Source organism: Parambassis ranga, chromosome 9, assembly GCF_900634625.1.
Source record: "Parambassis ranga chromosome 9, fParRan2.1, whole genome shotgun sequence".
Taxonomy (NCBI): domain Eukaryota; kingdom Metazoa; phylum Chordata; class Actinopteri; family Ambassidae; genus Parambassis; species Parambassis ranga.
In genome coordinates this window covers 5,177,670-5,203,390 of record NC_041030.1, presented here as the reverse complement: position 1 = coordinate 5,203,390, position 25,721 = coordinate 5,177,670, and the positions used below count along the sequence as shown (strand labels likewise).

The following is a 25,721-nucleotide window of genomic DNA, read 5'->3' as shown; positions in this document are numbered from 1 at the left end:
CAAATAAACAGGTTAATAAAATATTAAGTAAATGATAAATACATTGATAACTTAATATGTATTGAAAGGAAGTACTAAAAACATCTTAAAATACTGTCTGTATAGATATTTATAAAGGATGATGGCTTAAGGAGGACAAATAATGAGACATTGGCTTGTATCTAAATAATAAAATGGAAACAGCTATATGAATGAAAAAACTATTGAATTCAGAAATGAATAGGGCAATATTGCAGTATATTGCACTGACAACTGAGCTTAAATAATAAGCAACATGAGATAATCAGAACCAAATGACTAAAACTGTGTTTGCTTTAGGGAATAATTATGTAGGAACAAAATCACCTAAATCTAAATTTACCCCTAATTAATTAATGCTAAAATAGACGTCACATTTATGTTTTTAAAAATAAATATATTCACCTTCTGCCTCTTTATGTATAAAAAAATGTCCACATTAATTTTGTATATCGTACTATATTTATGGAATTGGTATTGGAATTTGGTGTGTGTTATCACAGAAATAATAACATAATTTAAATGTAGCAATAAGAAAATTATTAAAAGAAATGTATAGTAATTCAGAAGAATATTTTTTCCTGCGTATTTAAGCAAAAGTATTTACGGTAGATAATTAATGTGTTTAATCATTCATTCATTCCATGTGCTCAACCTGTCCAAATTGTTGTAGTTCCTGCAGGATGCCTACAGGGGTCACCCCAAAATGGAACACCTGGATGAAATGAGGCCTGTTGGCTGCTGTCAGAAACAGCTCAGCACATGGGTGATGACAGTAAAAAGCAGCTAAAGTGATATAAAGTAATATACATGATTTCTTTTTGAGAAGAAGATACAGCACAAACTCAAAGTCAAGGACACAGATAAGGCAAAACTCCTTCCAGTTGTAGCTCCCTTATTTTGTTGGCTATAAATCTCCGTTTAAAAGGAACCAGCTTGTGTCTGGACAGATTCCTGTATATGTGTGTGTGTATCTCTGGCTAAGGCTTGAAAGGCCTCACTGTGATCTGGATCGCTTCAAAAATGAGAGGTCCAAGTGGGAGTATATAGGGAGGCCAGCACTCCGTGGTGAGATTATTTGGGGTTTAATTGGGCAAATGTTCCAACACCACACTAAGTTCAAATACTCAAGTTGCAAGTCAAAGTCATCACATGTTACTCCTCCGCTCAGATACAGTATTGTTCACTCACTTCATTTGAAATAAGAGTATTATTACTGTGGAAGTAAGAGGAAGAATAAAATGTCACTGTGCACATTTCTAATGTTGTTAATCTACTTGATTTGATCTAAGTTATAGTTATTTATTTATTGTCATTAATATATGCATTAACAATTATGATCAATCACTGGCAAATCATTTCAAACTAAATCAGCTTCTGTTGTTTTTTGGGGGCACAGCAGAGGTAGTTACTAAGCTAAGCTAGTTAGCTTTTAGGAGGACTTTCCCATCTAATTTCTCCTCTGACACAATTTATAATTTAGCATATTCATGTATTATCACAAGTTGATGTTGTTGAAGTATATCCGGTTGCTTTAGAATAATCAGAAAATTCTAACCAGCTCCTCTTTGGCATGAGGAGCCTTTTCTTGTTTATTTGCTTTCACCTTTGGCAAAAAAAAATAAAAATGCACGACTCAAGATGTGAGTAATTATGGCTACATTTCAGACAGAGTCATGAAAACTAAGAATTACCAGAAAAGCATAAAAAATATAATTGAGCAGGTTTTTTCCTCACAGGCTGAGGTTAACCTCCAACTCTAATGTTCACACAATGGCCAATTCTATTCCCACTGCGCTCCATAATATGAGCGCAGACTTTTTTGCATTGCCTAACTTCTAACCTTCTAAACCTAACACATGGATGCAGGGTATCATGGGATACCTGTTCTCATCATGATATTGTAAAAGTGACATTTATAAGGCTGTGGTTTGTCTCTACAAATAGCAGACTAGAGCATAGGTGGTCATCTACGGAGGTTGTATATAGTGTTTCCCATTAAGGGAGCCACTTCTGCAAGCAGCAGTAAATCCATTGTCGTGGGCTGTTAACCGGCATGTGTTGTAAAATGAAAGGCCCAAATGGTGCTCATTAGTGGTCTCTCCCCACACTGGCCATCACAGAGCAGAGGGGGCTTTAAAGGCCCCCAAACGTCTTTGCCAGGAGACAAACAAGCCCAGTGCAAGAGCGATAGTTGAAGTTTTTTACATTTATACACATGAACTAATTACCCCCTGAAACCCGGGCCTGGGCCTCGTGATGCATGGGGCGGCTGCGAAAAATGCATTCCTCACTGGCAAATCACTCTGAAGTGAACAGCAGCTCCTGACAGGCTGTGAAAATCTGTCTTGATTTTGCCAGAGTTGTTACTCTAATACCCAAAGAGGCACGTAGTGAGGGTGCTAGCTGTCAGATTGAATTTATTGCTGCTCGTCATGCGTTAGAGGGGTCAAGCAGCTGCTTGACTTACAGACACACAGTCCCACAGGTTTTTCCACAGATATTTCCTCAAATATTATAATTTGTTTTGTGCTCTTTCTCAAAAAAAAAACTGGGGCTTAGAGCCATTTTTCAAAGATGGATTTTTCTCAAATTTACAAATGTATCTGCTTGCACACTTGTGGCTTTTGGGGGGCCTGTGATGGCCTGAGGCCAGGAGCGTCTGCATCTCCTGGGTATTAAGGGTTATAATGCTGTTGTGGGAACGGAAACCAACAATGAATTCTCTGTTGTTTTCAGATTAAACTCATAATCAGACAAAAATGAGTTACATAAAACAGTTATGTTTTATTAAAACGATGCCAGAATCTGTGCATAAACTGTGCAATTCTACATATTGCTATATTGTAACAGTTTTTAAAATGCTGTTTTAGAAGTTGCACACATTTACATGTTCTCTTAAAAGGCATAAAGTTAGATTGCAAAGATTACACTATTCAGTAAACAAACACACTAAACAAACAGTTTGTTTACGAGAGCAAAATGCGTTTACTTTGGATTACCACAACAACAAAAGCATAATAAGTATGATTTATTTTTCTATACGTTTTCCTCATTAAGCAGCAAGGAAATTGAGGCGAAAGTTCAACGTTTCGAATAAAAGGGAGGAGGAAAATTGGCAAATTTGCCTCAAGTCGTTTTTTTTCTATATCCGGAACCATAGTCTTGGGCAAAGGTTCCTCTCCGGAACATTATTTCGTAGTACGTGGCAAAGCTGCTAGCGGAAGGTAAACAGAAATGGCAGAGGTAAGCTAACAATAACGAAAAATGATTATTATTCATCCATACATCATTAGATTACTGCTAATATCACACGGTGAGGATTTGCTGCGATTATCTTTCGAAGGAAAACAAAAGAAAGTTAGCTAGCCGTAGCTTTGTTGCGCATTGGTTCGTCGCTATCTTGCCAGATAATTTTTACCATTAGAACCTTTGGCCAGCCATTTGTTATAACATTATGACGACACATGCCGTTTTAAACTTAACCTAGTTGGACCCTGAATTAGTTACGGTTAATGGGATTGACTAGTATTTATTATCTTCTGTGCTAAGTGCTATGTATTTGAACTGGGGGCAACATACTGGTTCCAGGGCAGGGAAAGAGGAGAAGGGTGTTGGGTTAAACTTTGCCTTCTGACAGTGTAAAGATGGTGACAGTCGTGAGGAGAGTTGGCCACAGTAGTCTTATGTTCTGTTAGTAAACACTAAATGATGTTGATGATGAGCTAATAATTACGGTAATTGATGACATGCTTAAGCACGTCATGTGATAGTTCTTTTTGATGTTGATGTTATTAGTCTGTCGCAAAAATGTAAGTAAAAAGTAGAGCTGTTGTATTTTTGCTGTACACATATATTTTTTCTTATAAGTTACAAAGGCTATGATTTGTGTGATGTAGTCATTTATCAAGTAATAACCGTCTGCCTCCACAGACCCACAGCTTGCAGGACATGAGGCAGCAGGCAGCTGTTGCTGCCAAAGTCTTCATACAGCGAGATTATACCAACGGCACCGTGTGCCAGTTCCAAACCAAGTTCCCCTCTGAGCTGGAGACCAGGGTAGGAGGCACCTCTTTAACACGCTGTTTTATCCATAATGGCCTGCTGGTCAAATGTTGTTTCATGACATCTGTGGATGAGTTGACAGTTTAGTGCACACAGAGGAGGCAGAGCACAAAAACACAAATCAAAACATATTTTATGATTCTCATCCAGAATTATGCTTCATACTGTTAGCAAAGAGCCTCTTAACTAATTTATAAGGGGAGCATCAGAATAAAATGCAGACAGATTTGATTGATCGTCGCATTCTGAAGCATCGGTCCCTGAATAAATGTGGTTTTGGATTTGTATCTTTTTTTTTGTACACTTGCCAGTTTATTTAGGTTAATGTAATGTCACATCACAAATACATTTGTAGGATACAGAGCTGCAGTTGAAAAAGCTTCACAACACTTAAAACGCTCACTGGTGGTTTATCAGCACTTCTCTCTGGATTGGGTGGTCTCCCATGTTTTTCACACACACACATAGACACCATACAGCTGAACTATGCTTTTCATCTGGGAGGTAAAGACATGTCTCCTAACATTTAAAAAAAAAGGCCCACATGATGATGTGCTATAATCCCTAATTATAAAATTTGCAGTATCCTGCCAAACTGTTTAGTGGCTTTTACATTTAGGTGAAAAGTCTTCTGTTCTTTGAGCCAGCAACGACTTTATCATGTAGCTGGCCTTGTTTTGCAGCGGCCTTACATGCTGTAGCATCACATGCTTGGAGACAATTATCTCCGGCTGTGGGATTTCTTATTCTTGGGGAGCTCTTTCCTGTTTAAATGCTTTTGGAAAATAGCGCCAAAGAACTGGGAAAGCACTCAAGAGTTCTAAATGTATTTGGCTGCTGGCTTGCCAAACCATTCAAAAGGGTTTCATTAATTGGCGTTTCCTCTGACCTGTGTCTGATATCTATCTCCTATGTTCACTTTATATTTAGTGACACATACAATTAATGTAGACTTCTTCACTTTAGTTTGTGAAACCTGTTTTGCCTAACAGTTTAAGAAGGCTAATATGGCAGCATCAGATCAGGTTATGGAAGGATGCTCAGGCAAAACAAAATGTGCTTTAAATTGCAGTCTCTGTATTGGGAAATTAAGGAAACAAAGACTCTGGATGGCGTGGACCAAACACGCCTAAGACCACTGATGTGTTGGAGCTTGTCGTTACATTCCTTGAGCACAAGAAAGCAGAACATTGGATAGTTTTCAGAGGCTTAGGAGGCCTCTGGCTGGCTTCTTGTCTGGGTTCCTTCTTTTTTTCCCCCCTCCTTAGTATCAAAAAGAGATCATCTGGACACCAGTGTTGGACAAGTGTCAACAAAACCTTTCAATCTAACTGTCCTCCATCAGTCTTTCTTGTGGCAAGCCTACATAAATGAGTTCTGGAGTCCCTAAAAGCTGTTTGCAGTCTACTGAACATGTCGGATACAACTTGATCTCACTCAAAGTCTGTCCGTGCCATCAGAGAGAAGGAGAAACCATCAAGATTCCTTCCTGGACTGTCACTGTGTGTGTGTCTGTGTGTGTGTGTCCTGCTTTCTCTGCATTTGTCCTGTCAGTTATTAAGTGGAAACATTCACAGAGCACATGGCCAAGGCATCCTAATCATTTCAGGAGGTGCTTCCAAATGCGGGCAGGAGGCCCAGCATTCCCCTGATGTATGACCAGTCCAAGAAAATTCAGCCCCTCATTTATCTGGAGATGGAAAGGATAGGGAGAAAACGATCTGGTGCTAAGAAGATATGAGTTTCACTCAGACATCCTGCTGTCCAAACGTACACACCTGGCTCTGTGCCTTCCGTTTTTAACCCATTGTTTCTATCTCTTATGTATTTCAGATTGAAAAGCAGCAGTTTGAGGAGACGGTGCGGACGCTGAACAACCTGTACGCTGAGGCGGAGAAGCTGGGAAGCCAGTCGTATATTGAAGGCTGTCTGGCCTGCCTCACTGCTTACACCGTCTTCCTGTGTATGGAGACTCACTATGAAAAGGTAGACCACTTTTTAACTGTGCACTGAACCTCAGTACTCCAAAGTACTGATTTTGAGTTCTGATATCAAATGTACCTGGAGGTCCGTCATATTTATGCTATTTCATCCTTGTCTTCATTTATATTCAGGAAAACACAACCAGGAAGGACATCTAGAGTTTCAATCTGAAAAATAACACAAACACATTTGTCCATGAGATATTCTCAGTACTCAATGAAGAGGCGGTCAATCCAATCAGCACCACATTCAGCAAAAGGACCAGTGCCAAGATTAAAACTGTTGGCAAGTCAAACTCAACTAAAAATGTATATAGCATATACTCTTAATATCACCCAATCTCATCTCACATACCGTATGCATGTTTCACAAGGCCACGTTAAATCCTATATTTAGATTGGTCAAGTCACAGAACAACAATGAACAAAAGAGTCCTCTGCTTTTCCAGAACTAACTTTTGCTATGCTTACTGTTGTGGGGAATGTTTTAATCAACATTTTTGACCACAAATCCAGGTTTATTTAATTTATGTCCGCCAAAAGCAAAACAATTCTCGCAATTCCAAAAAAGTAATCCACTATTTTTTGATGGGAAATGACTTTAGCGAAAAATATGTTTTTACAAAATAGTGTTTTTCTAAGGGTAGAGGTATTTAAACATATGATTCTCAGTCCTAATAATGAACACCCATTGAAGATACATGAATGAAACACTGACATTAGCGATGACTGAAGTGTGCTAGACTGTAAGTTGCTGCTGCGCAGAACCTTTAGCTTTTAAAACAAAGTTTTATGACCCTGCAAATTAATATGATACATAAATTCCTCTTTTGATGGGATGTCAGAGAATCAGTGTGTCACTCTAGTCCTCAGTTTGTCTTTGTGGTCAGGAGTGGACCAGGCTAATAAAACAGAAAACCTTTGGCTTAGTTGGGCTTTTTTGAGCACTCATAAAATTAAGGGAAATTTAAGTGTATGGATTTTTACCAAAGTAAAACCTGATTTCTCAGGAATGTGGTTGGTTTGGCTGGTCGGTTTTATACTTACCAAGACAGATTTGCTAGTTTAATTCTAGGTGAAAAAGACACAGCAGCACATGATTACCAAATCTTATTTTTCTCATAAGCAGTGCAGGTTCTGAGAAAGAGTTACACCCTTGGACTTTATAGAGGATCTCTCCTCTGCGCAACAAAAGCAACTATCAAACCCCTACACTACAAGCCAGAGAGCCATCCTGCGCAGCCCTATAAGTATAGTATAGTCCTGATCGAGAGGTAATGTGTAATCTGAAACCATGTAATCGGGCCCAATTTCCGATCACGTGATTGGATCAGGACATCCCTACCTAAAAGTAGCAGTATGCTGCTTAGATTGCCTCAGCATTTGAAACTATCAACTAGAAAACAGTTAGAAATCACCCACCAATAAGAAATTGCACAATAAACACCATAAAAGTATACCGTACATAGCATTTTACAACTTTTTGTTGTTGCCATTCAGAACATTGACCATCAACATCATCAAGTGTGATGTGACAACTTCAAGCAGCAATGTTTTATTCAGTACTTGCAAAAATATTGACCAAAAACAAAATAATTTGCAGTAATAGTCCAGCAGGGAGCAATGGGCATAAGGGCCTGAAGCCATATTACTACTGGCATAGCAGCACTTAAGGCCAAGGTTCTGGGTATACTGTATACACTGTATATGCCACTAACCTTATTTCTGTATACAGAATATTATACAATAGCTAGGCTAGCTAATTCTCTGGTTGTCAGGGATTGGGTTTGCCAAAGCATCACATGTTTTATTATAAAAAACAACACTGATGAAAATATACAGAGATAAATGTGTGTTATTTAATAAGCAGAATATCTATGTAGTTGCAGCTGATGGTAAACAAGCATTATGCAACAGTGCTTTTATCCACCGCTATGTTAACCGTACTCCTACAGGCATTAGCTTCTGATTTTCTTGATTGCATTAGAAGAGACTGAGTTTGACGTTTTAACTTGCTGTGCACTGATTATATTTACATTTAAGTAAAGTTTGGATCTCGATGTGTTCCTGGGGACTTTGGTGTGGTCAGACAGATTTTGAGTGCAATCTTATCCCAGTGTTTTCTGTTTACATGCCACATTCCATGCCGACACCATGGGCTGCTCACAAAACGCAGTCACTTGTGTTTTGTAACAATTATACAAAGTGTGAGATATGCATTAACATTGTGTTTTTAATACAACTGCTGTTTTGTTTTTTAAGGTTTTAAAGAAGATCGCAAAGTACATTCAGGAGCAGAACGACAAGATCTACGCTCCCCGAGGGCTCCTGCTCACTGACCCCATCGAAAGAGGCCTGAGAGTTGTATCCTTCTGTGAAAACATATCATCTTGTTCTCAGTAAAGCTCTTTGTAGATGTAACTGAGGAGCCATAAACCCTTGACAAACAAAGGAGAAACAAAAGAGCCACAATGTTTTTACAATAAAAAAACATCTTGTTACGCAAGAGTGAGGATGTACGGGAAAGAGGAATGGTGCGCTGAATATTTTGGTCAACTTTTAACTTGTTAAACATACCCTGAGATCAGGAAATGTGAGTGTAACCGGACCACAGCTTTAAGTAGAACAAGGAGCTTTCACAATGACCTAATAGATGTGGTGATTTACAGGCCTTCTGCCTCTACTAACTGCACACGAAAATGGAAAGCAGCAGTCGGGCAGCTTACAGGAAATCCAGCACTATGTAGGGATACCCTGTAAAAACCAGCAGATAAAAGTCAGTATGTAATCCATAGCATCTGCATAAAATCAGCGGCGTCCTGGCAGCTCATGTGTGCTCGCGGTGACTCAGCATCCCAATTAATTGCAACTGGGAGATTAGGGATAAGAAAATATGACTGCAATTGTTCACAGCTGAGCTTTGTTCCCACTCTTCCCTCTAATTTTATATACCTGACAGTCATCTGGATTATTTCTCCAACACTGTCGAGCAGCTGTGCTGACTTTGGCATGGGAGCAGAGGGGGGAGAGAGATATTGACAGAAGCGTCTCACCTGAACTGTGGTTTTAACATCTGAACCAAGGAAACATGATCATAATTGTCCGTTGATGCGGCCACTGGTTTATTTTACCATCTGTGTTTTTCCTGCCACACTGAGAGGTTGAACAGTTTTTAATCACTTCTCGTGTTTAACAGAGACAGTTTGGGGTAGCGGAGTGCTGCTACAGGCCAGTGCATTGCTGTCATTTGCTGCTACTGTACATGCACCTATCAATGCAATGGTTTGTATTAGGGATGTCCCGATCCGATCATGTGATCGGAAATCGGGCCCGATTACGTGATTTCAGACTCGATCGGAATCGGACATTACCTCCCGATCAGGACATGGATATATATTTATTAGGGCTCTCAAAGTTAATGCGTTCTGTGCAGGGTGGCTCTGTGTCCTGTAGTGTAGGGGTGTGAGAGTTGCTTTTGGTGTGAGAGGTCCTGGTTGGAGACTTTGATGAGCCGCTGCGTGTGTGAAATCTCACGCACACAAAATCAAATGACTCGGACTCGAGGGCAAAAAAACCTGATCGGGACATCCCTAGTTTCTATAATATACCGGTAGGAGAACAAAACAGTCAATTGGTGGGAACATTGGAGGAGCAGGTTAATTCTCTTCCTTTCAATGAGTGGATTCAAGTTCACCAGACTTTACTTTGTAAAATTGGTTACACGCTTGAAAGCATCCTCTGTTTGCACAGCAGCTGCAGTATTAATGTCGTTTTGAAGAAATCAAACTGAATGTGCCTTTAACGTCAAATAAACCCAACCTTTCTGCAGATTATTCTCCTTGACTGACCTCCATCCAGATCGAGGTCACAATCTTTGAAGACCGAAGCCTGACAAGATAAAAGCCAACATGGTGAGTCTCTAAAGTCTATAATGAGGAATTTCACTTCATTTAGATTTAGTGCTGGGCTGTATAACAAAACAAACATTTAAAAAAAAAAAACACACAAATACATTTTTCTAATTATAAGACAAAAAAACAGCCATAGTCACAAAGCAGTAATAAAAGTGGTTTCCCTTCTTATGTGCCCCCCCTCTGTCCATCGCTCTCAAGCAGAATACCTCCTCCACACTCAAAGCGAAGTACCACATCAAAGTTGAAAGCGTTTTCATCTGTGAGTAATATCACTTAACAGCTTTACCACCAGGAGGGATTTCATAAAGCGTTTAAAGGATCATTCTGCTTACTTTATGAGTCTGCTCAGTGTTTTTGTCGTATGTTCACTGAGGGGGATTCGCGCACACAGGGTTCATTGTCCTGAGCCAAACCCCAGAAGCTGAACCCAGCAGAATGTGATGAAGTGTCCTTTCAGCACCGAGGACTCTCCCTGCAGTTACATGTCTTTAAGAAGCTGTTATCAAACAATTATCACATTTCAGCTAAAATAGCCCATTTCCTTGTTTACTTTGCTGGCTGCCGGGCTTTCTACCACACTTAAGTCATGTTGGAAGTGGGATGGAGGGATTCATTTGAGTGTTTTAGTGTTTCTAGTCCTACTGCAACAGACGTGTCCAACTAAAAACTAAGAGGTAATATTAGAAACATGTTAATCACAGGCTTTTAATTCATATTTTATAAGATGTGAAAGACGCGATGTCACATAGATAAGGATTTTAGAGACAGTTGATTTGACGTCATCTGAGGTTACCATGGCGACAGGAAATATGATTTCTAGAGATGCCACTTGTGCCACTTACGTCAATACTACGTATCAGAAATACAGCTGGTGTAACAGTTTTTTTTCCACCACTTGCTGCTATGATCATGCTTAATTCCCCCCCCCCTCACACACAATAGCAAGGGACAGTGAAGTTGGAAAAAATGTTGAAAATGTTGAACTTAGTAATGTGGAGCTAGTGGGTAAACATAGTGTGTTTCCTGGAAGCCACTGGAGAGAAATTAGTTTCAACTATGTTACACGATCTGTCCTGTTCACTCCAATACAAACTACTAAATTAGCCTTCGTCTAACGTGCACCTGTGTTCACACAAAGCCTAGACAATTTGAGGATTGCAGTTTGAGCACCTCTCCAAGTGTAAAACTGTGAGAGACTCGGTCTGTTTGTCACCATGACAACTGATTGGCACAACTCACGGGCTGCTGAAGTTCGATCATTAAGAGGTTTCTCTGTGCTGTTTAAACACAGTCCTGCTCATGAATGCTGTCACATGCAAGACACATGGGTATACACACATTTCATTACATTACAGGACAACAGTAAGAGTCAATATAGCAGGGAAGAAAGCACAACTATAGCAGTTTCACCAGAAATTGCAGTCTATTCAGCCATTTCTAATTTAAACTATGATAGAAGGCAGTCTGTCCATGATATTATAATACAGTCAATAAAAAGTGCAGCTTGGTAGAGACATGGAACAAACAAAATAACTAAAGTTGCATAGGAAATCATAAAGGTCTGTTTATATACTTGCTGGCATTTGTGTCATCAGATCTTTGCCGGATTTTATGACACTGGCATTGAAATCATATGAAAACTATCATATACTCTATATTTCTTAAAAACTTGGGTGTGTTGCAGGAAAAATATCGCCTTCCTCATTTATTCTGTTGGTAGATTCATGAAGAGAGAATTCCTCAGCGGTTCTCAGTCCTCTGCTTTTATTTACTATCCCACAACACACTTTATTTTCTTAGAAGGATAAAACCTTTAGAGACAGCGCAGTGTGATCGTCAGCCACAGATGGCTTTCATATATCTGCAGATCCTCCACAACGTCAGGCGCCTCAAGAGCATATCATCCCATAAATTGTTTCATTCTCAGTTACAGTAAATCCTGTCTGTTTTTTTTTTTGCCTTCTCTTATGTATGGAAGAGAATAAGAAGCTCGTTTAGGTTGTGCTGGGTCCAGATCATACTGAAAAGTACTTTGCGCAGATGGACCCAGTCTGCACTGCAGCACAGACACCACCACCACCACCATCAGGCGTATTAAGACATACCCTGTAAATACTTTACTAGGGGGGGGGATGTTGTGTTTGGCTACATTTAGAGACCATAGACCCCTGTGGACGGATGAAGCATTGCCCTACTACCGGACAGAATTAATCTTCTCATTTGAAATTCCTGCTGAGTGCCTCAATACATATACATGTCCTGCTGAGGAATGTAAACCCAGGACTTTTATAAGTAGCTGTTGATAGAAGAGTACGTTGGAGCTTCGCCACAGTCAAAAGGCAGGGTAAACCACAGCCACTGAGCACAGACTGAAAACACATACGAAATATCCATCCTTCCCAGTTTTTAAGCCTCTTTGTTCATGATGGCGTCTCTTATCCTCGGTCTTCCCCAGGCTTTCAGACAGATTGCATCCAAGAATGAGACCCACATCAGTTTATATTCTTGGCATGTGTTGGTTTTTTTGGAGCTGTCATTATCTTGTCTTTTGCCAGGACATCACCTAAGCTAGAAGCTAGAGCTAGAAGAATCAATATGAGACCGACAACCATAAGGTGTCCAAACGCATTATTCCAAATAAGTGCCTTTTTGTTTTGCAAAACTAAACATCGACATTCTTGCTAAATAGTTTGCCAGGACCTAGGCTAAAAGTTACAAGCCTAAAATACATTAAAAGAGCTCATAGGTTTCAAGAATCTCCTCTACAGTACCTATGATCCATTGTATTTATAGTGTAGACAGTGCTGATTACCATTGCAGTGAGCACCTTTAATAACAGTTTGCATTGTCCTATAGCTTATTGTGACTTAATTGATTAAGCATTGTTACTTTATAAATAGTTCACTCATTATTGGCCTTTGGCTGCTTCCCATCCATACTGTGGTTAAAGGCTTTGCGGGCTTTCAGCAGGACATTTGGTTCTTTGGATCCTCCCAGGTGAAGGACAGACCGGCATGATGGATCAGCCTCTAATGGGAAGACTGCAGTGTTAAAAAACAAAACAAAAAGAAACACACAGACCTGGCCAGCATAGCTCCTGACTGCAAAGCATTCATCCATAGGCAAGATGGCGCCAAGCCGCTGTCCTGGCATCTCATTCCAAAACAGACATTCTCTCCTGATAAGGTGTCATTTGGCTCCTCGTACGAACCCGCCGCCCAGCTGAGCAACGTCAGCAGACCTGTAAATTAGGCTGCACACGAGAATGTGTAGTGTCAGTGGGGAATGTTGGACAAGCTGAAAGTATACATGGTATTCCTCATTAGTTAGTCTTTTCATTGCCCTGAAATTATTTTTTTTTTAATCACCTGCCAGAAATAAACAACACTTTCAGCTCAGTGTAAATCATCCTGAGAAGATCAGTGCAGTATTCATTATGTTTATAACAGGGTATAACAGTAACTTTTCCTCTCACTCTCTCTGCTGCAGCTGTGTGACTGAACAGAGGTGCGGGGCCTGCTGCAGAGCCCGCCTCCCGGAGGACCACCGTCACCTGACACCCTTAAACACTGCGTCTCTACAATCTGTCCCTCTCCGCCAACTATCACGTGCATGTCCCATTCAGAGTGTACATTATGTCCATCGGCCTTTTCAAGCCTCTTATAACGTCTTTGAGTATTAGTATTTATGGATTGTCAACTTTTATAAAAAGCCATTTTTTTGAATAATAAAGCCAAAAGATAGGGTAACTTCTTTCAATGAAGGTCTATATGAACTCACCACAGCCGCATTTAAGTGATTGTTTAATGGAACTGAGACGTCACATGACAGATAACTGTGGTTTCAAATATTTGCTTTATTCTCAGTCAGATAAAACCTTGTAACTTACATTCCAGTCTGACAGTCGTAAAATTGGTTAATAATGTGCATTTTTCCTCAGCTCTAAAGCTCTAAGAGATTTCTTTATTATTATTTTTGAAAAACCAAAACTTGTGCTTTCTCTGTATTAAGTATGTCATAGTGTTTCTAGAGTCCTGGTATTTTTTTTTAATCATTATTATTATTGAAAGCTGTGCTGTGCATTATTCGGTAACTACTGTTGATTTTTTTTTTTTGCTCATGTCTAAAAATCATATATTCATACATTGTGAGATTGTCTTTGACCACAGTATTAAAAGTGCTCTTGTTATAGTTGACAGTGCCTATGAATGGCTTTGAATGTTCAGGTTTGGTCTAAAAGCCCGGTCACACCAGGAGCTAAATATTTCACATCAAGTTCAACTTAGATATTTTTTTTTTAATATTTGCTGCTGATCAATAGACAGATATTTACAGTGCTGCATCATTGCTCTGGAGTTCCACAGAATCCAGGCTGCTCTGCCTTTCCTTACCAAACAGAATTGACACGCACTGCGTTCATATAACCACAGGAGGGCGCTAGATGTGTAAACACTAAGACTTTCACTGGACTTTTACTGCTCTAAATTTGGCCCCAGGTTGGTTTTACAGCGACCTGTGTGTTATGAATACTGCTCTACTTCCTGGTGTGACCAGGCCTCAACAGTGAGGATTGTTTAGATTGTTTTTTTCACTGTAATCCAACATTATGATCACTATGATAAAGGAGAACCTCAGTTGTGTACGTGTCTTGTGAATGTGGTCTAACAGAGGAAATGATGAAATGACTACATGTCCAGCTTTAGTTTTTTGGATGCCATAGTTAATGGATCTACATGTGTCTTTATTTCCAACAGTGTAAATAACAAGTCTTGTTTTTGTTTTGTTTTTATTATTTACTTTGCTCTTTATTTATCTTGACTTCAGCTGAACTTTATTTCATTGTAAATCCTGATGTTTTAATAATCTACAGCTGTATGCCAATAAAACATATTTTACAGTGTAACGCCACTTTTCTTTTATGTTCCGCTGTTCAAAGCGAACCATGCAGCTGCACTGGTTACTAATGTGGAGAGAGGAGGCCTGCCAGACAGAGGGAAGGGTTAAAAAGACCCCACTTCTCCCAGGATCCAGTTCTCTGGCAACTCAATCACTGAGCAATACAAACAAAAACACAAATACACAACAAGATATGACCCAGGGACATAACCCCTCCTCAACAAAAACAATCAAAGATTTTAGCTGCGACATCTTTTAAATGGCGTTAGCTGTTCTGTAACCAAGTGAAAAACAAGAGACAAGTTGCGCAACAGGAAATCTGAGCTGCACCCGTCATCAGGTTCATCATCCCTGGAACTGTACAAGTGTAAAAATGCAGATGCAGTGGCAACAGGTGACACCGTCAGGCTGTGGATCAGGGACACCCAAGAAAAAGTCACTAAGGTCAAACAAACATCCAGGCTTTTGTAGCTGGGCACGGGTTACTGCACACGCAGGAAACAAAGGGGGCATGAGTCTGGCGCAACAGGATCAACAAGCTGAAGGATTTTTTTTGGCGTTAAAAAAAAAAAATCACATCTTTTCTGCAACAACTGTAATGCATTTCACACCTCTGGGTATAACTGTAAACTGTATGGGAGCTGTGGATGTTTTCATTTGTGGCGTCACTGATGTCTTCACCCTTTTCTAAAATATGTCCAAGCCAGCACATATTTCCAGGTGGTCAAAACTCAAATCACAAAACTGATAAACCTGTTTCAGATGCATTGCTAATAAAGACTCATTGATTCCTGGTTGAAGCTGCACAGCTAAAGATATATAAAGTACAACTAGAAAACCTTCATGAGTGAGCAAATAGCTGGAGGCCGGCAGCTAATCAGCTGGTGATCTTCATCAGCTGTGTGTCACTGCTCTGTGTGAAGAAGAAGCATGAGAGGAGCCTGCTGCTCTGTGTGACCTCTCTCTTCTACCCCTCCCCTCACAAACACAGAGACAACACTATAAACACACTATAAACACTATAAAACACTATAAAATTTATCACAGATCCAATGGTGATACAAACATTAATCCCTTGTATCGTTTTTGTTTAGCTTGTGGGTCATTGTCAAAGCCATCACTGCTGGTTAGTACCTCAAAGATGGCTGCTTAGGCCTGAAGATAACCCCATTCTCGCTTATTTGTATATTAGGAGGAGAAATAAATAGCACCATTAAATAGATATACAGCTGATTTATGTCATGTGACATTAATGAGAACACTGTGTGCATCCTTTCATTTACACTGAGCACTGACCTGCTCTGACCTGCAGCAGCAGCAGCGGTGCATATGTGAGGATGAATGTCTATTTAACATCACCTCTTCTGCAGTGAGCAGGAAATAACTATGCAATGTGTGCTTCACACCACAAGAGGTCAGTGTTGCTCAGAGAATCCCAGACTTGGCAGGAGTGTGAATGTACACCAAGCTATGGAGGCTGAAAAAAATGAGGCCAGTGCAGGAGGTGGTTTAAATTGCAATACTGCTGTCGGCCAGCAGGGGGCTGGCTCTAAAAAAAGCCTCTGGATCCAAGTGACTTCCATTAAAAAAATCAACATTTTCTTATGAAATAAATAAAAAGACATTAAGCCGCACACATCAGTAAATCCACATCATCCGTGACTGTCAAATGATGGTGCCAGAAAACCACTTCACCCAAAACTTAGAGGAAGGTAAGCGTGCAGCTAAATCATGCACATAGGTCCAATTACAAGACGCCTAGGTGAAGCGCACCTCTTCCTCTCAGTGGGGCGTGTAGATAACTGGTATAACAAGCTCTCAGTGGCTGAATGGAAACTCAGTCAGAAGAATTGCAAAAATGTAGTTGCTCCTTAAATCAGACCTTTATTATAGTTTAACACACAAAGCACGACGTCTCCACCGCTCAGTTCAAGTATACTGTTAGTATACATAATGTAGCTGTTCAATACGTACGGTACCCTCAGAAAACAGAGGACCAGTTTGATAGCACCATTACAAAAAGAACAAGATTCATACACATTGTACAAAATCAAATAAAATACAGAATACACCTGTAAAAACCTAAAAAGCATGTTAATAGTGTGTTCTTTTTTTGATTTAAGCAATGGAAAAAATGGCTGAAATGTTCCTTTATTTAACAGCATTTTAGTCTCCTGTGCCACCTAAAGAGAAATGCTTCAGTAAGGGACAAACGTCACAAATGTAGTGCTACTGCTAGCTAGCTGATTAGCTCTAAACCCAGCCAACCTAATGGCTGGTAGCTCCTTGTGCTAAGCTAAGCTAAGGTCTGTGTTTACAAAGTGTGTCAGAAAACAAACAAACAAAGTATGTTTTGTTTCATGTAGTGTCAGAACAGTGTTCACAGCTGGGTTAGCATCAGCCTGTCACAAACGCTCTCTGAGCTAATAAGCTTGCTAAAAGGTTAAACCACTCTGATTGCTAACAGTAGGATGACGTCACATTCGTAGCCCCCTGTAGGCCTTACCAGAGGAGGTTAAAGGAGGATTCAGCATTACAAAAACCACTTTTATCCACTTAGCATCAAACTGGCTAACATTTTATTCATCTCATTTAGTGGTTGGGGAACTTGATGATGTTTAAAATTACAAAAAAAATGGATTAAAAGTACATTTAAATAGTAACAAACTGAGGTGGCTGTAGTCAGAAGCTAAAAAGCCAACAGTGATGTCGGAGTGTACTGCAGTGAAAAGTGTATCCACTGGAGGGCAGCAAACGAAACAAATTCTAAAAGTTGAAAGAAATAGGAATAGAAACATGAGGTCCCACGTTAGCTTCAGATCCACATATTGCTGCATATTATAAAGAGTAATATGTATTTATGTCTTCAATGAGATTGAAGGGCTGCTGTAGTGCAAATCTTCTTTGAAATGTGATGATTCCATTCGGTTTGCAGGACAGATCAGGGGAAAAAACTTTAAAGTTATTAAAAAAAACCTAAAAGTACTTCAGGCACTTCGGTACATCAGCATAGTAAAATGAGTCTGAACCCGGCAAATTAGGACTAGTGTGTGACCTCAGTGAAGGCTGTACATGCTATAGAAATGTTTGCTTCAGCCTTATTGTATAGTATCTGAATGTGCATCCTTACAATCACGTTATGACACTGCTGGGAAAGTGGTTTGTATTTCTGCTCTTACTGATGATTCATCTCGGTCTCAGGTGACCTGGCATCCAAAGCTCTCCAGGGACAATGCTGCCATTTCCAAGAACTCTTGATGACACCCATGTTGCACCCTGTGAAATATAACGTCAAAAAAAACCAAAGGCCTTGCATTCACAGGGCATACGAAGCTTCACCCTTCTGTTCGTCTTAAGTTGGAAGGTTGGAAGCTGCCGCTGTTCGGAGGAGGATCAAATATTCCTAGGAGGGTAAAGAGGGCTGCTGCCTCATGAAGGAGAGGCAGGATAAAAAAAAAAAAAAAGATAGTTGGATGAAGGCAGGGCTGGCATGAGGAATCCAGCATAGATGTAAGTGGTTGGCGGGTCTTCTTGCTGGAGGTGAAAGGCCAGTCTACTCTGCTGCCGTGCTCGGTCTTTACCTGTGGGTCACCTGGTTGTTGAGGAGGCCAGGGAACGTCTGTTCTGTTTCAGCACTTAATGAACCACCTGGCAGTGCAGCGGGGGACACACACAGTTACACACTTAGAGGAGATCTCTGGTTGTGTATTTAACTAACCTACTACTGAAAGTATCTATGCAGTTTACAAAGGGAAGCAGGGCTGCAACAAACAAGTATTTTGATACTCGCCGATTATTTTTGCGATTATTCAAGTACTTGGATCACGCGTACAGTTTACCCATAAATACTGATATCATGCGATGTATCTTGTGCTATGCAACATTACCATTATGGCAGCTGTACATCCAGACGCGATGGCCATCATATCGACATCTACATTTCACAATGTTGTTGGTGTAGTCTGACTCTGGCACTTCGTAGTTTGGATTAATTACAATCTGTAAGCAGAAGGAGAACATGGATGTTAACGTGAGCTGCATAAATTATCTGTATAAAGAGGCATGAGAGACATTACCTGGAAAATGTAATCCCCGGGTTTGACGTCGGTGATGTCCACCCACTGGCAGTCGATGTCGTGCCTGTAGGTATCCCAGCAGCCCACGGTGATGCCCTGCTCTCCGAAGTTAGCGCACTCGTACCTCTTCTCAATGCCTGAAATGTAAGATCTGGATATGTTACATTTTGGCCACTAGGGGGCAGCAGAACAAGCAGAAAACACTGTGTACTATACACGTTTTTGGGACATTAGCTGCTAGCACTATGCTATAGCATTTATTGGTCATGATGTTTTCGGCCACTACTAGTCTGAACTCTCCTTTAGGCTCTGTTTTGGTCACTCTGTGGTGCATATGCAGCATTTTAGCTGTAAATGCTTCACTGTGTTCACCAGCCAGGTACTCACTGACTGTATGTCTGAAACGGTTCTTACCTTCATCACACTCCGAGTCCTCCAGACAGAAACTGGCTTTGTGTCCTTCTGCCACTTTGGTTCCATTGAGGCTGAACAGGTCATACAGCGTGAACACCTCCATGCTGTGATAATGCCTACAAGCACAGACAGACGTGCACTTTATTCTATGCTCTGGCTCTTTTTCAGTTCAGAGTTTTCAACATATTATTAGATGGTTTTCGAGAAAAGGCTCTCATGACCAGAAAAAGAACTGCTAAATGATCATATCTGCTATGACCACACGCTGACCTGTGACAGTCGTGCCACACCCAGGACTCCCTGCTGGCTTTGGGCCTGAAGTCGGAGTGTCCGTTGTTGTGGATCTGGGAGGAGAAGCGCAGCAGGCGGCGGTACGTGTTGGCCGGCACCTGGCTGGAGGTGGAGGACAGACAGTTCTCCTCGTACGCGCACTGCAGCATGAACATGGGCCGGTCTTCCATGTAGGTGGTCTGTTCCACCACCTGAGGGTTCAGCACCAGGTCAGGAGCCGCTGGAGGGTGTCAGGAAAACAAAGCGCAAAAGGTCCAGACGGAGACAAAACAGCAAACAGCAGCAAACAGCAGTGTGAAGAACAGCATCTTACTCTCAGAGCAGGAGACTCCGGCAGAGTGGCGTCCCCCTCCTCTGGGGCAGTTGAGGTGGTCTCCATGGTGGAGGCAGTGGGACAGAGACATCTCGGTACCCGAGCAGCGGACGCCACTCATCGCCACAGCGTCTGCGCCCACCGCGCCCGGCCAATACCACGTCTCCTGCAGGGGAGGGACAGGAGGAGTAGTTTAGAGCTGACATGAGGCTGAAACCATGCACCTCTAGTGTCATAAAGATGGCAGATGAAGACAGTGTATACTCTTTGAGCCTCACACTCAGGGATCTTTTTCTTAATGTCTCACACATGCCAGCAGTTAGCAGAGGGCTGTTTGTCACCCTTAGCAACCGCTTACACTGAGAGACACAGGACAGATGGATGCATGGAGGTGTCTGCCAATAGTTAAAGGGCCATTATATCTTAATTATTGCTCTGATTATTAGCTGCCAGGCTTTTGGAAGACTCCAAATACTGTCCAAAAACTGTTAGTTTGTTTGAGTACTTGCTAAGGGAGGGATAACAGACAGCAGAGAGAATAGATACGTCCTGCTTTCACATGAACTTCCTGTCTGCTGGTTCCACAGTCAAAGACGGACTTCTTCAGTCCGCCCGCAACAGATGCTCCGTTTTATTGTTTTTTCTGCAGTCCAAAAAAAAATGTGTCTCAATGTCCAGACGTCTATGGTTGGCCTGAAGGAATTCATGTTCTGTCTGTGCTGTGCCAAGAAAACCACTAAAGCACTGTATTTGTATGCTTTAGAACATTTTCTAGGGACAAACTAACTTTCCATCCTTATGAGGTCCTTCTGCAAAGCACGGTGTAACGTAAGCATTAATGGACAGAAAACCAGGCCGGTGTGTAATCATCACACATCTGTGTGCTGTCTGCAGTCACTTGTACCTGGAAAGCGTTGCTGGCAAAGCCCAGGCCCAGCTGTCTGCAGACCACCATGGCCTCCATGGTCCCCCAGCCCTCGCTGCACACCGTCCCCCACACCAGGGAACCGTTTCTTTCCACGAGCACCTCCACACGGCCCTCATACGGGTTCCGACCTCCGCTCAGACGCAGCTATGGGAATAAAAAAAAGATAATTTAGTGCACATGAAATATGACGAAGTGTATATGTTCTTGTGTGCAGAACAAAGACTGACCCTCTCCTGGAAGCCCATAGCTGGGACATTACACCTGACGGCCGCGTCCTCCTCATGGCTGCAGCCGAGGGCCTCCTTGTTGAAGAAGCACTCGGTTATGGATTTTTCAAATCCGGAGCACTGAACCTCGTTCATGTGCACGGGGCCCATACCTGGAAAACACACACACACGACGAGGCTGAGAGATTTGTGTGTGTGTGTCGTGGCTGACATGGAGGTTTACAGAGCTGTGTTATAACATGCATGTTGAAGTCTGGTCTGGTCTTTATTATTATTATTATTATTATTATTTCCATGTGACTTTTGTTTTTCATTAACAGCTATGGAATCCTGATGGAAAATCAATGTGGAAAAGCAATATTCCCCTCAGTTCCAACATTTTCCCGTGTCTCACATGACAGGAATGTTCTGCGATGTACGAGCGGAAAAACCATTTACCTCTTTCATAAACAGGCACGTGTAATACAGGCCGTATAGGAACACCTGCTTTTTTTATGCAGTATCCTCTGATAACAGCTGAGCTATGGCTTTAAAACAGTCCTACCCTGCAGCATTCAGCTGACAGTGATAGATCACTGCTGTGTTTAGAAGCAGGTCTCCCAACTTTATCATTCTGCAAGCAATAAGTATATGGTCACAAAGACGGGTTTTGTCATCGAGGTAGCATGATAGCTACTTCCGTTAGCATTAAAGCAGCAAAGATCAATGTTCTGTTAGATATCATACTATATTTAAACTGTACTGAAACTCATTAAAGACTTCCACACAGCAAAAAAAAAGAGTTTACTGCACTGTACTACAAAAGGGCCAGACAATTTAGCAGTAATGTAATGTTTACTTTCAGAGGTTGAGAACCAATGACTAGATAAAAGGTAGGGCCTGGAAAACACAATAGGGTCGCTTCCGGGGGATTTTTCCTAATCAGAGCCACCGTTTCACACATATTGTGTTTCAACAGTTTCCAAAACAGGTCTCTGCTTTTGCAGCTAAGACCCCGTTCACACTGGGGAAATCAATCCAGCTAGAGTGGGATTCGGGCCATATCCAGATATATGATTTCTGAGTCTGAACAACGTGAATCCAGATATATCCGTATAGATCTCGATCAACCTCTCGGAAGTGGATCTAGCCAGATTGGCTCAAATGTGGCTCAGGTCTGAACATCCTGCTAACGACTAACGACTTCCGGTGATACTTCCGGTTCACGGGGACAGTGTCCGGGTCGCGTACAAAAGCCGTCTGTAAACAAATGCCGAACTACGACAGCTTTGCCCTGAGTTTATTTTAGATAGGGAAGATCTTAGATAAGGAATAAACTGCCTTTTGAACACCGGGAAAAATAAAGGTACAAGCAACACGGGACAAAAAAATGCATGCACGCATGCTTGAATGGACTCTGTATATTATGAGGCGCCACCTAGCGGTTAGGAGGGCAACAAACAAGCCGGGTTAAGCTGGATTGAATGCGGACACGCGTGTGCGATCAGATTTGAAAATAGGTCTGAGCGTATCCAGTTTAAAGACTATCTGGATACAATCCTACTCTAAACTGGATTGACTAACTCCAGTGTGAACTAAGAGTCATGAGTGCTAAACTGAATTAAACAAGCCGTCAATCAAAATATCAAAGAGTGGGCGGGCTGTTTGAAATTGCTAGCTGACATGATATGAGATGAGAAATGAGATGATGATTAGCTCACGATGTAGTCCATGAGAATTTATGGATCTAGTATTGTGCTTTAGATTCAATCTTTCACTCCCTGGTGGGTTTATGGTATGGGTAGCCTTCCAGGGCAGTACTTTGTTGGGGGTGGCACAGACCCTCTATATCATGGGTTCTCAAACGTTTTGATAGCTGAGGGCCAATTTATGAACCCAATCGGACTGAGGGCCGCCAAAGAAAAAAAAAAAAAAAAATAACATTTGTAGTCATTTTAATGACCCAGTTGCATCTCTACAATTTACATTTGTAATATACAATTGTACAATAAACACATATGGGGCTAAACCTGGCAAAACCTGAGAAACATTGTAATGCACAAAAAAAAATCCCTGGGGATACATTTGGATTAAAACTAACAACTGTAATTCATTGCGGCCAGTGTTTAATCATATATATATATATAAAAGTCAGAATCAGAATCGTGTTTATTGCAGTGTAAGTGAAGGGGGTTCACATTACTGATTATTAGTGATTGGTGCATACAAAGAACATATAATAATTAACATGTAGAAAAAATATTTATGGTTTGGTGGATCACTATGAGACTTGTTTGCGAAGATTCGTCAGATTGCGCTTCAGTCAGCATTTATGAACCTGTTCCTCAAAGGTGAAAGGTCAACAGTGTGTTTATTTTGTAGAATTATTTTTGGCTCACATGAATCAGTGTTTCCATGTGGAAATAAAGGCCAAAATACTCATATATAATAACACCGTCTGTGTGGACAAGGTCTAAGTGGCAATCTGTACCAGGTCTGTGAGTTCATGATACCCGAAGCCTACGAGGATGATATGAGGAGGAACTCTTAAAGGCTAGAATTACTGTCTGAAATGTTTACCACATGTGATTTTTGCTCTGCATAACCTTCTATTCTGTGTGCCATGCAGGAAGTATACACGGACAATGTTCTTTGTAATTAGTCTCTGCAGATGCAGCTCGCATGTCATATCTCTCCTGGTCACATCACAGCTAAAAATAAAACAGAAATCCAGCATTACCTTGGCCAAGGCGACCTCCGGACAACGCCTCGATGGCCGTACCAAAACCCAGCTCTCTGCACACCACCGTGGCGGACAGCAGGTTCCAGTTGTCATCGCAAATGGTGCCCCACTCTCCGTTTTTCAACACCTCCACGCGGCCCTCGCCCACGATGGCCCCACCGCGCAGACGGACCAGCGGTTGCTATAAAAAAAAGACACAGAAGCAAGTCAGAGTAAGAATCAAGAAAAATCTCAAACCACATATTTCTTAAAAATAGACGACTCAGCAGAGACTTTTCCTTCGGCTTGAGGAGAGAGCTGAGGCAGCAGAGTGGGTGGCTTCGTGTTTATGGAACACGCTATAAATGCAGTTCTCCTGTTAACTGTTTAGACAAAGTGGAAGTGTTTCATTTCTACAAGTAAACACATTAGGTTTAATCTTAATGTGTGGGCGCTGGAATACACAGCATTGTACAGCATGAAGACTATCACGTCGAGAAGGAATACATCTATAATAATAATGATGCATTGGTCTTATATAGTGCTTTACTGCTGGGCACTCAAAGCACTTTACATTGAGATGCATTATTCATTCACACCACACCACAGTGGCAGTGGTACATGTAGCCACAGGCAGCTCCCCCACAGAGACATGGCTGCCAAGGTGCGCCAACGGCCTCTCTGACCACCGCCGATTCATTCATACACATTCATACACTAGTGGTGCACTGGAGGCAATGTGGGTAAAGACACAACAATGATTAGGGAGGAGCTGAGGTAGAACCGCCAACAACCCGCTCTCAAAATGGGCACATCCTGTCCTCTGAGTTCACGGTGATGCCATCAGGCCGCACCTATCCGAAAGACAAACAGGTAATGCTAACTCCTTCATCCCATCTGCTACCAAGCTCCTAAACATGGACAATGGCAGCCATGCTGGAGTAAAAAACTGCACTTGTGTTTATGTAACTTATGTGCTATGCATCTATGTATGCCCTGTTTTTTTTATTCTCTGTCACTTAATCGTGTTACTCTGCCAACAATGTGGCCAGAGGTCCTCTGTGGTCCTGGCTATGTGCTGGTCTCTAACATATTTACTCCTGTCCTGCTGTATGCTCCTTGTTGTTGTTGCTAATGTTAGGTGACTGCTTGAACAGAATGGCCCCTTTGGGGACCAATAAAGTTGTTTTTCACTTTTGGCTTTGACCTGGAGGCCTGCTCCATCAGTGTTTCAGTGTAAATAAAGCTCTTATCTTCATTTCACATCGGTTTAATCAAAGCCTTTGTAACAAGATAATGTTTGAGTATGAGAAATATCTGCCTTGATCCGACAGGAGGTGCAGCCCTAAACATCTGGTTTCAGGATAAAATTCCTTCGAGTCAGCGCTGATGGCTGTGTTGAAGGCCCGGGGACGTGCTCAACTGCACGTGGAACAAGCCAGAGAACTTCACAATGGAACCAAATGCACATAAACTTGTGACAGCGTGGAGCAGTTCTTTGAATACGGAATGCAGTTCCATTTTTACAGACTTTGTGTGGCCAATAGCACAAATAAGAAAATATTAACTTTCTGTACAGATGTATATACAGCATGTGAATAACATGTTACACCCTCATATGTTAGCTGAACACTTCAAAGCCACGGCCATCAACCTTTTCTTATTCTGGTCCCTCTGAGCAGGAGCATTTGGTTGGAATAAGAGTTATTAGTTACTGGCGTTGCTTTTCTCACTACATCATGTCATCTCATGAAACTGTGAGAGGATGATAACTCATTTCGCTGAGAACACAGCTGCACTCAATGTCACTGTCACTAATCCAATCAAAATCTTTCATCCCACCACCCTCTGCACCAAAGCCAGCAACTGAGCTATTTCCTATGTCAACTCCGTGTA

At 41.4% G+C, this 25,721-nt stretch overlaps 2 protein-coding genes across 5 annotated transcripts in view; one reads left to right on the top strand and one right to left on the bottom strand.

Annotated features, from left to right (window-relative positions):
• Nucleotides 1–3,192: 3,192 nt before the first annotated feature.
• LOC114441903 (golgin subfamily A member 7-like) lies at nucleotides 3,193–14,799 on the top strand. The gene is made up of 6 exons (XM_028415049.1): nucleotides 3,193–3,264; nucleotides 3,952–4,077; nucleotides 5,917–6,069; nucleotides 8,328–8,429; nucleotides 9,924–9,976; nucleotides 13,469–14,799. Exons 1-5 carry the CDS (start codon nucleotides 3,256–3,258, stop codon nucleotides 9,963–9,965), a joined length of 432 nt encoding a protein of 143 aa, XP_028270850.1. The 5' UTR covers nucleotides 3,193–3,255; the 3' UTR covers nucleotides 9,966–9,976; nucleotides 13,469–14,799.
• A 1,948-nt stretch (nucleotides 14,800–16,747) lies between these two features.
• Nucleotides 16,748–25,721, bottom strand: part of loxl2b (lysyl oxidase-like 2b) — a 29,825-nt gene continuing 20,851 nt past the window's right edge. For 2 of the 4 annotated variants that reach the window (XM_028414929.1, XM_028414930.1), the window contains exons 6-14: nucleotides 23,844–24,027; nucleotides 21,125–21,276; nucleotides 20,874–21,041; nucleotides 19,970–20,135; nucleotides 19,636–19,876; nucleotides 19,366–19,481; nucleotides 18,952–19,088; nucleotides 18,763–18,874; nucleotides 16,748–18,523 (exon numbers count right to left, since the gene is read on the bottom strand). In XM_028414929.1, the coding sequence (XP_028270730.1) occupies nucleotides 18,453–18,523; nucleotides 18,763–18,874; nucleotides 18,952–19,088; nucleotides 19,366–19,481; nucleotides 19,636–19,876; nucleotides 19,970–20,135; nucleotides 20,874–21,041; nucleotides 21,125–21,276; nucleotides 23,844–24,027 (1,347 nt within the window). In that variant the 3' untranslated portion in view covers nucleotides 16,748–18,452. Of the gene's footprint in view, nucleotides 18,524–18,762; nucleotides 18,875–18,951; nucleotides 19,089–19,365; nucleotides 19,482–19,635; nucleotides 19,877–19,969; nucleotides 20,136–20,873; nucleotides 21,042–21,124; nucleotides 21,277–23,843; nucleotides 24,028–25,721 lie in introns of those variants that run through there. The other 2 variants (XM_028414931.1, XR_003671285.1) reach the window with 2 other exon arrangements.

Bases quoted from the DNA above. Each gene is read 5' to 3' on its own strand.
- LOC114441903 (XM_028415049.1), top strand. The intron at 6,070-8,327 runs GTAGACCACTTT...TTGTTTTTTAAG, and splicing joins TGGAGACTCACTATGAAAAG to GTTTTAAAGAAGATCGCAAA. The intron at 8,430-9,923 runs GTATCCTTCTGT...ACCTCCATCCAG, and splicing joins TCGAAAGAGGCCTGAGAGTT to ATCGAGGTCACAATCTTTGA.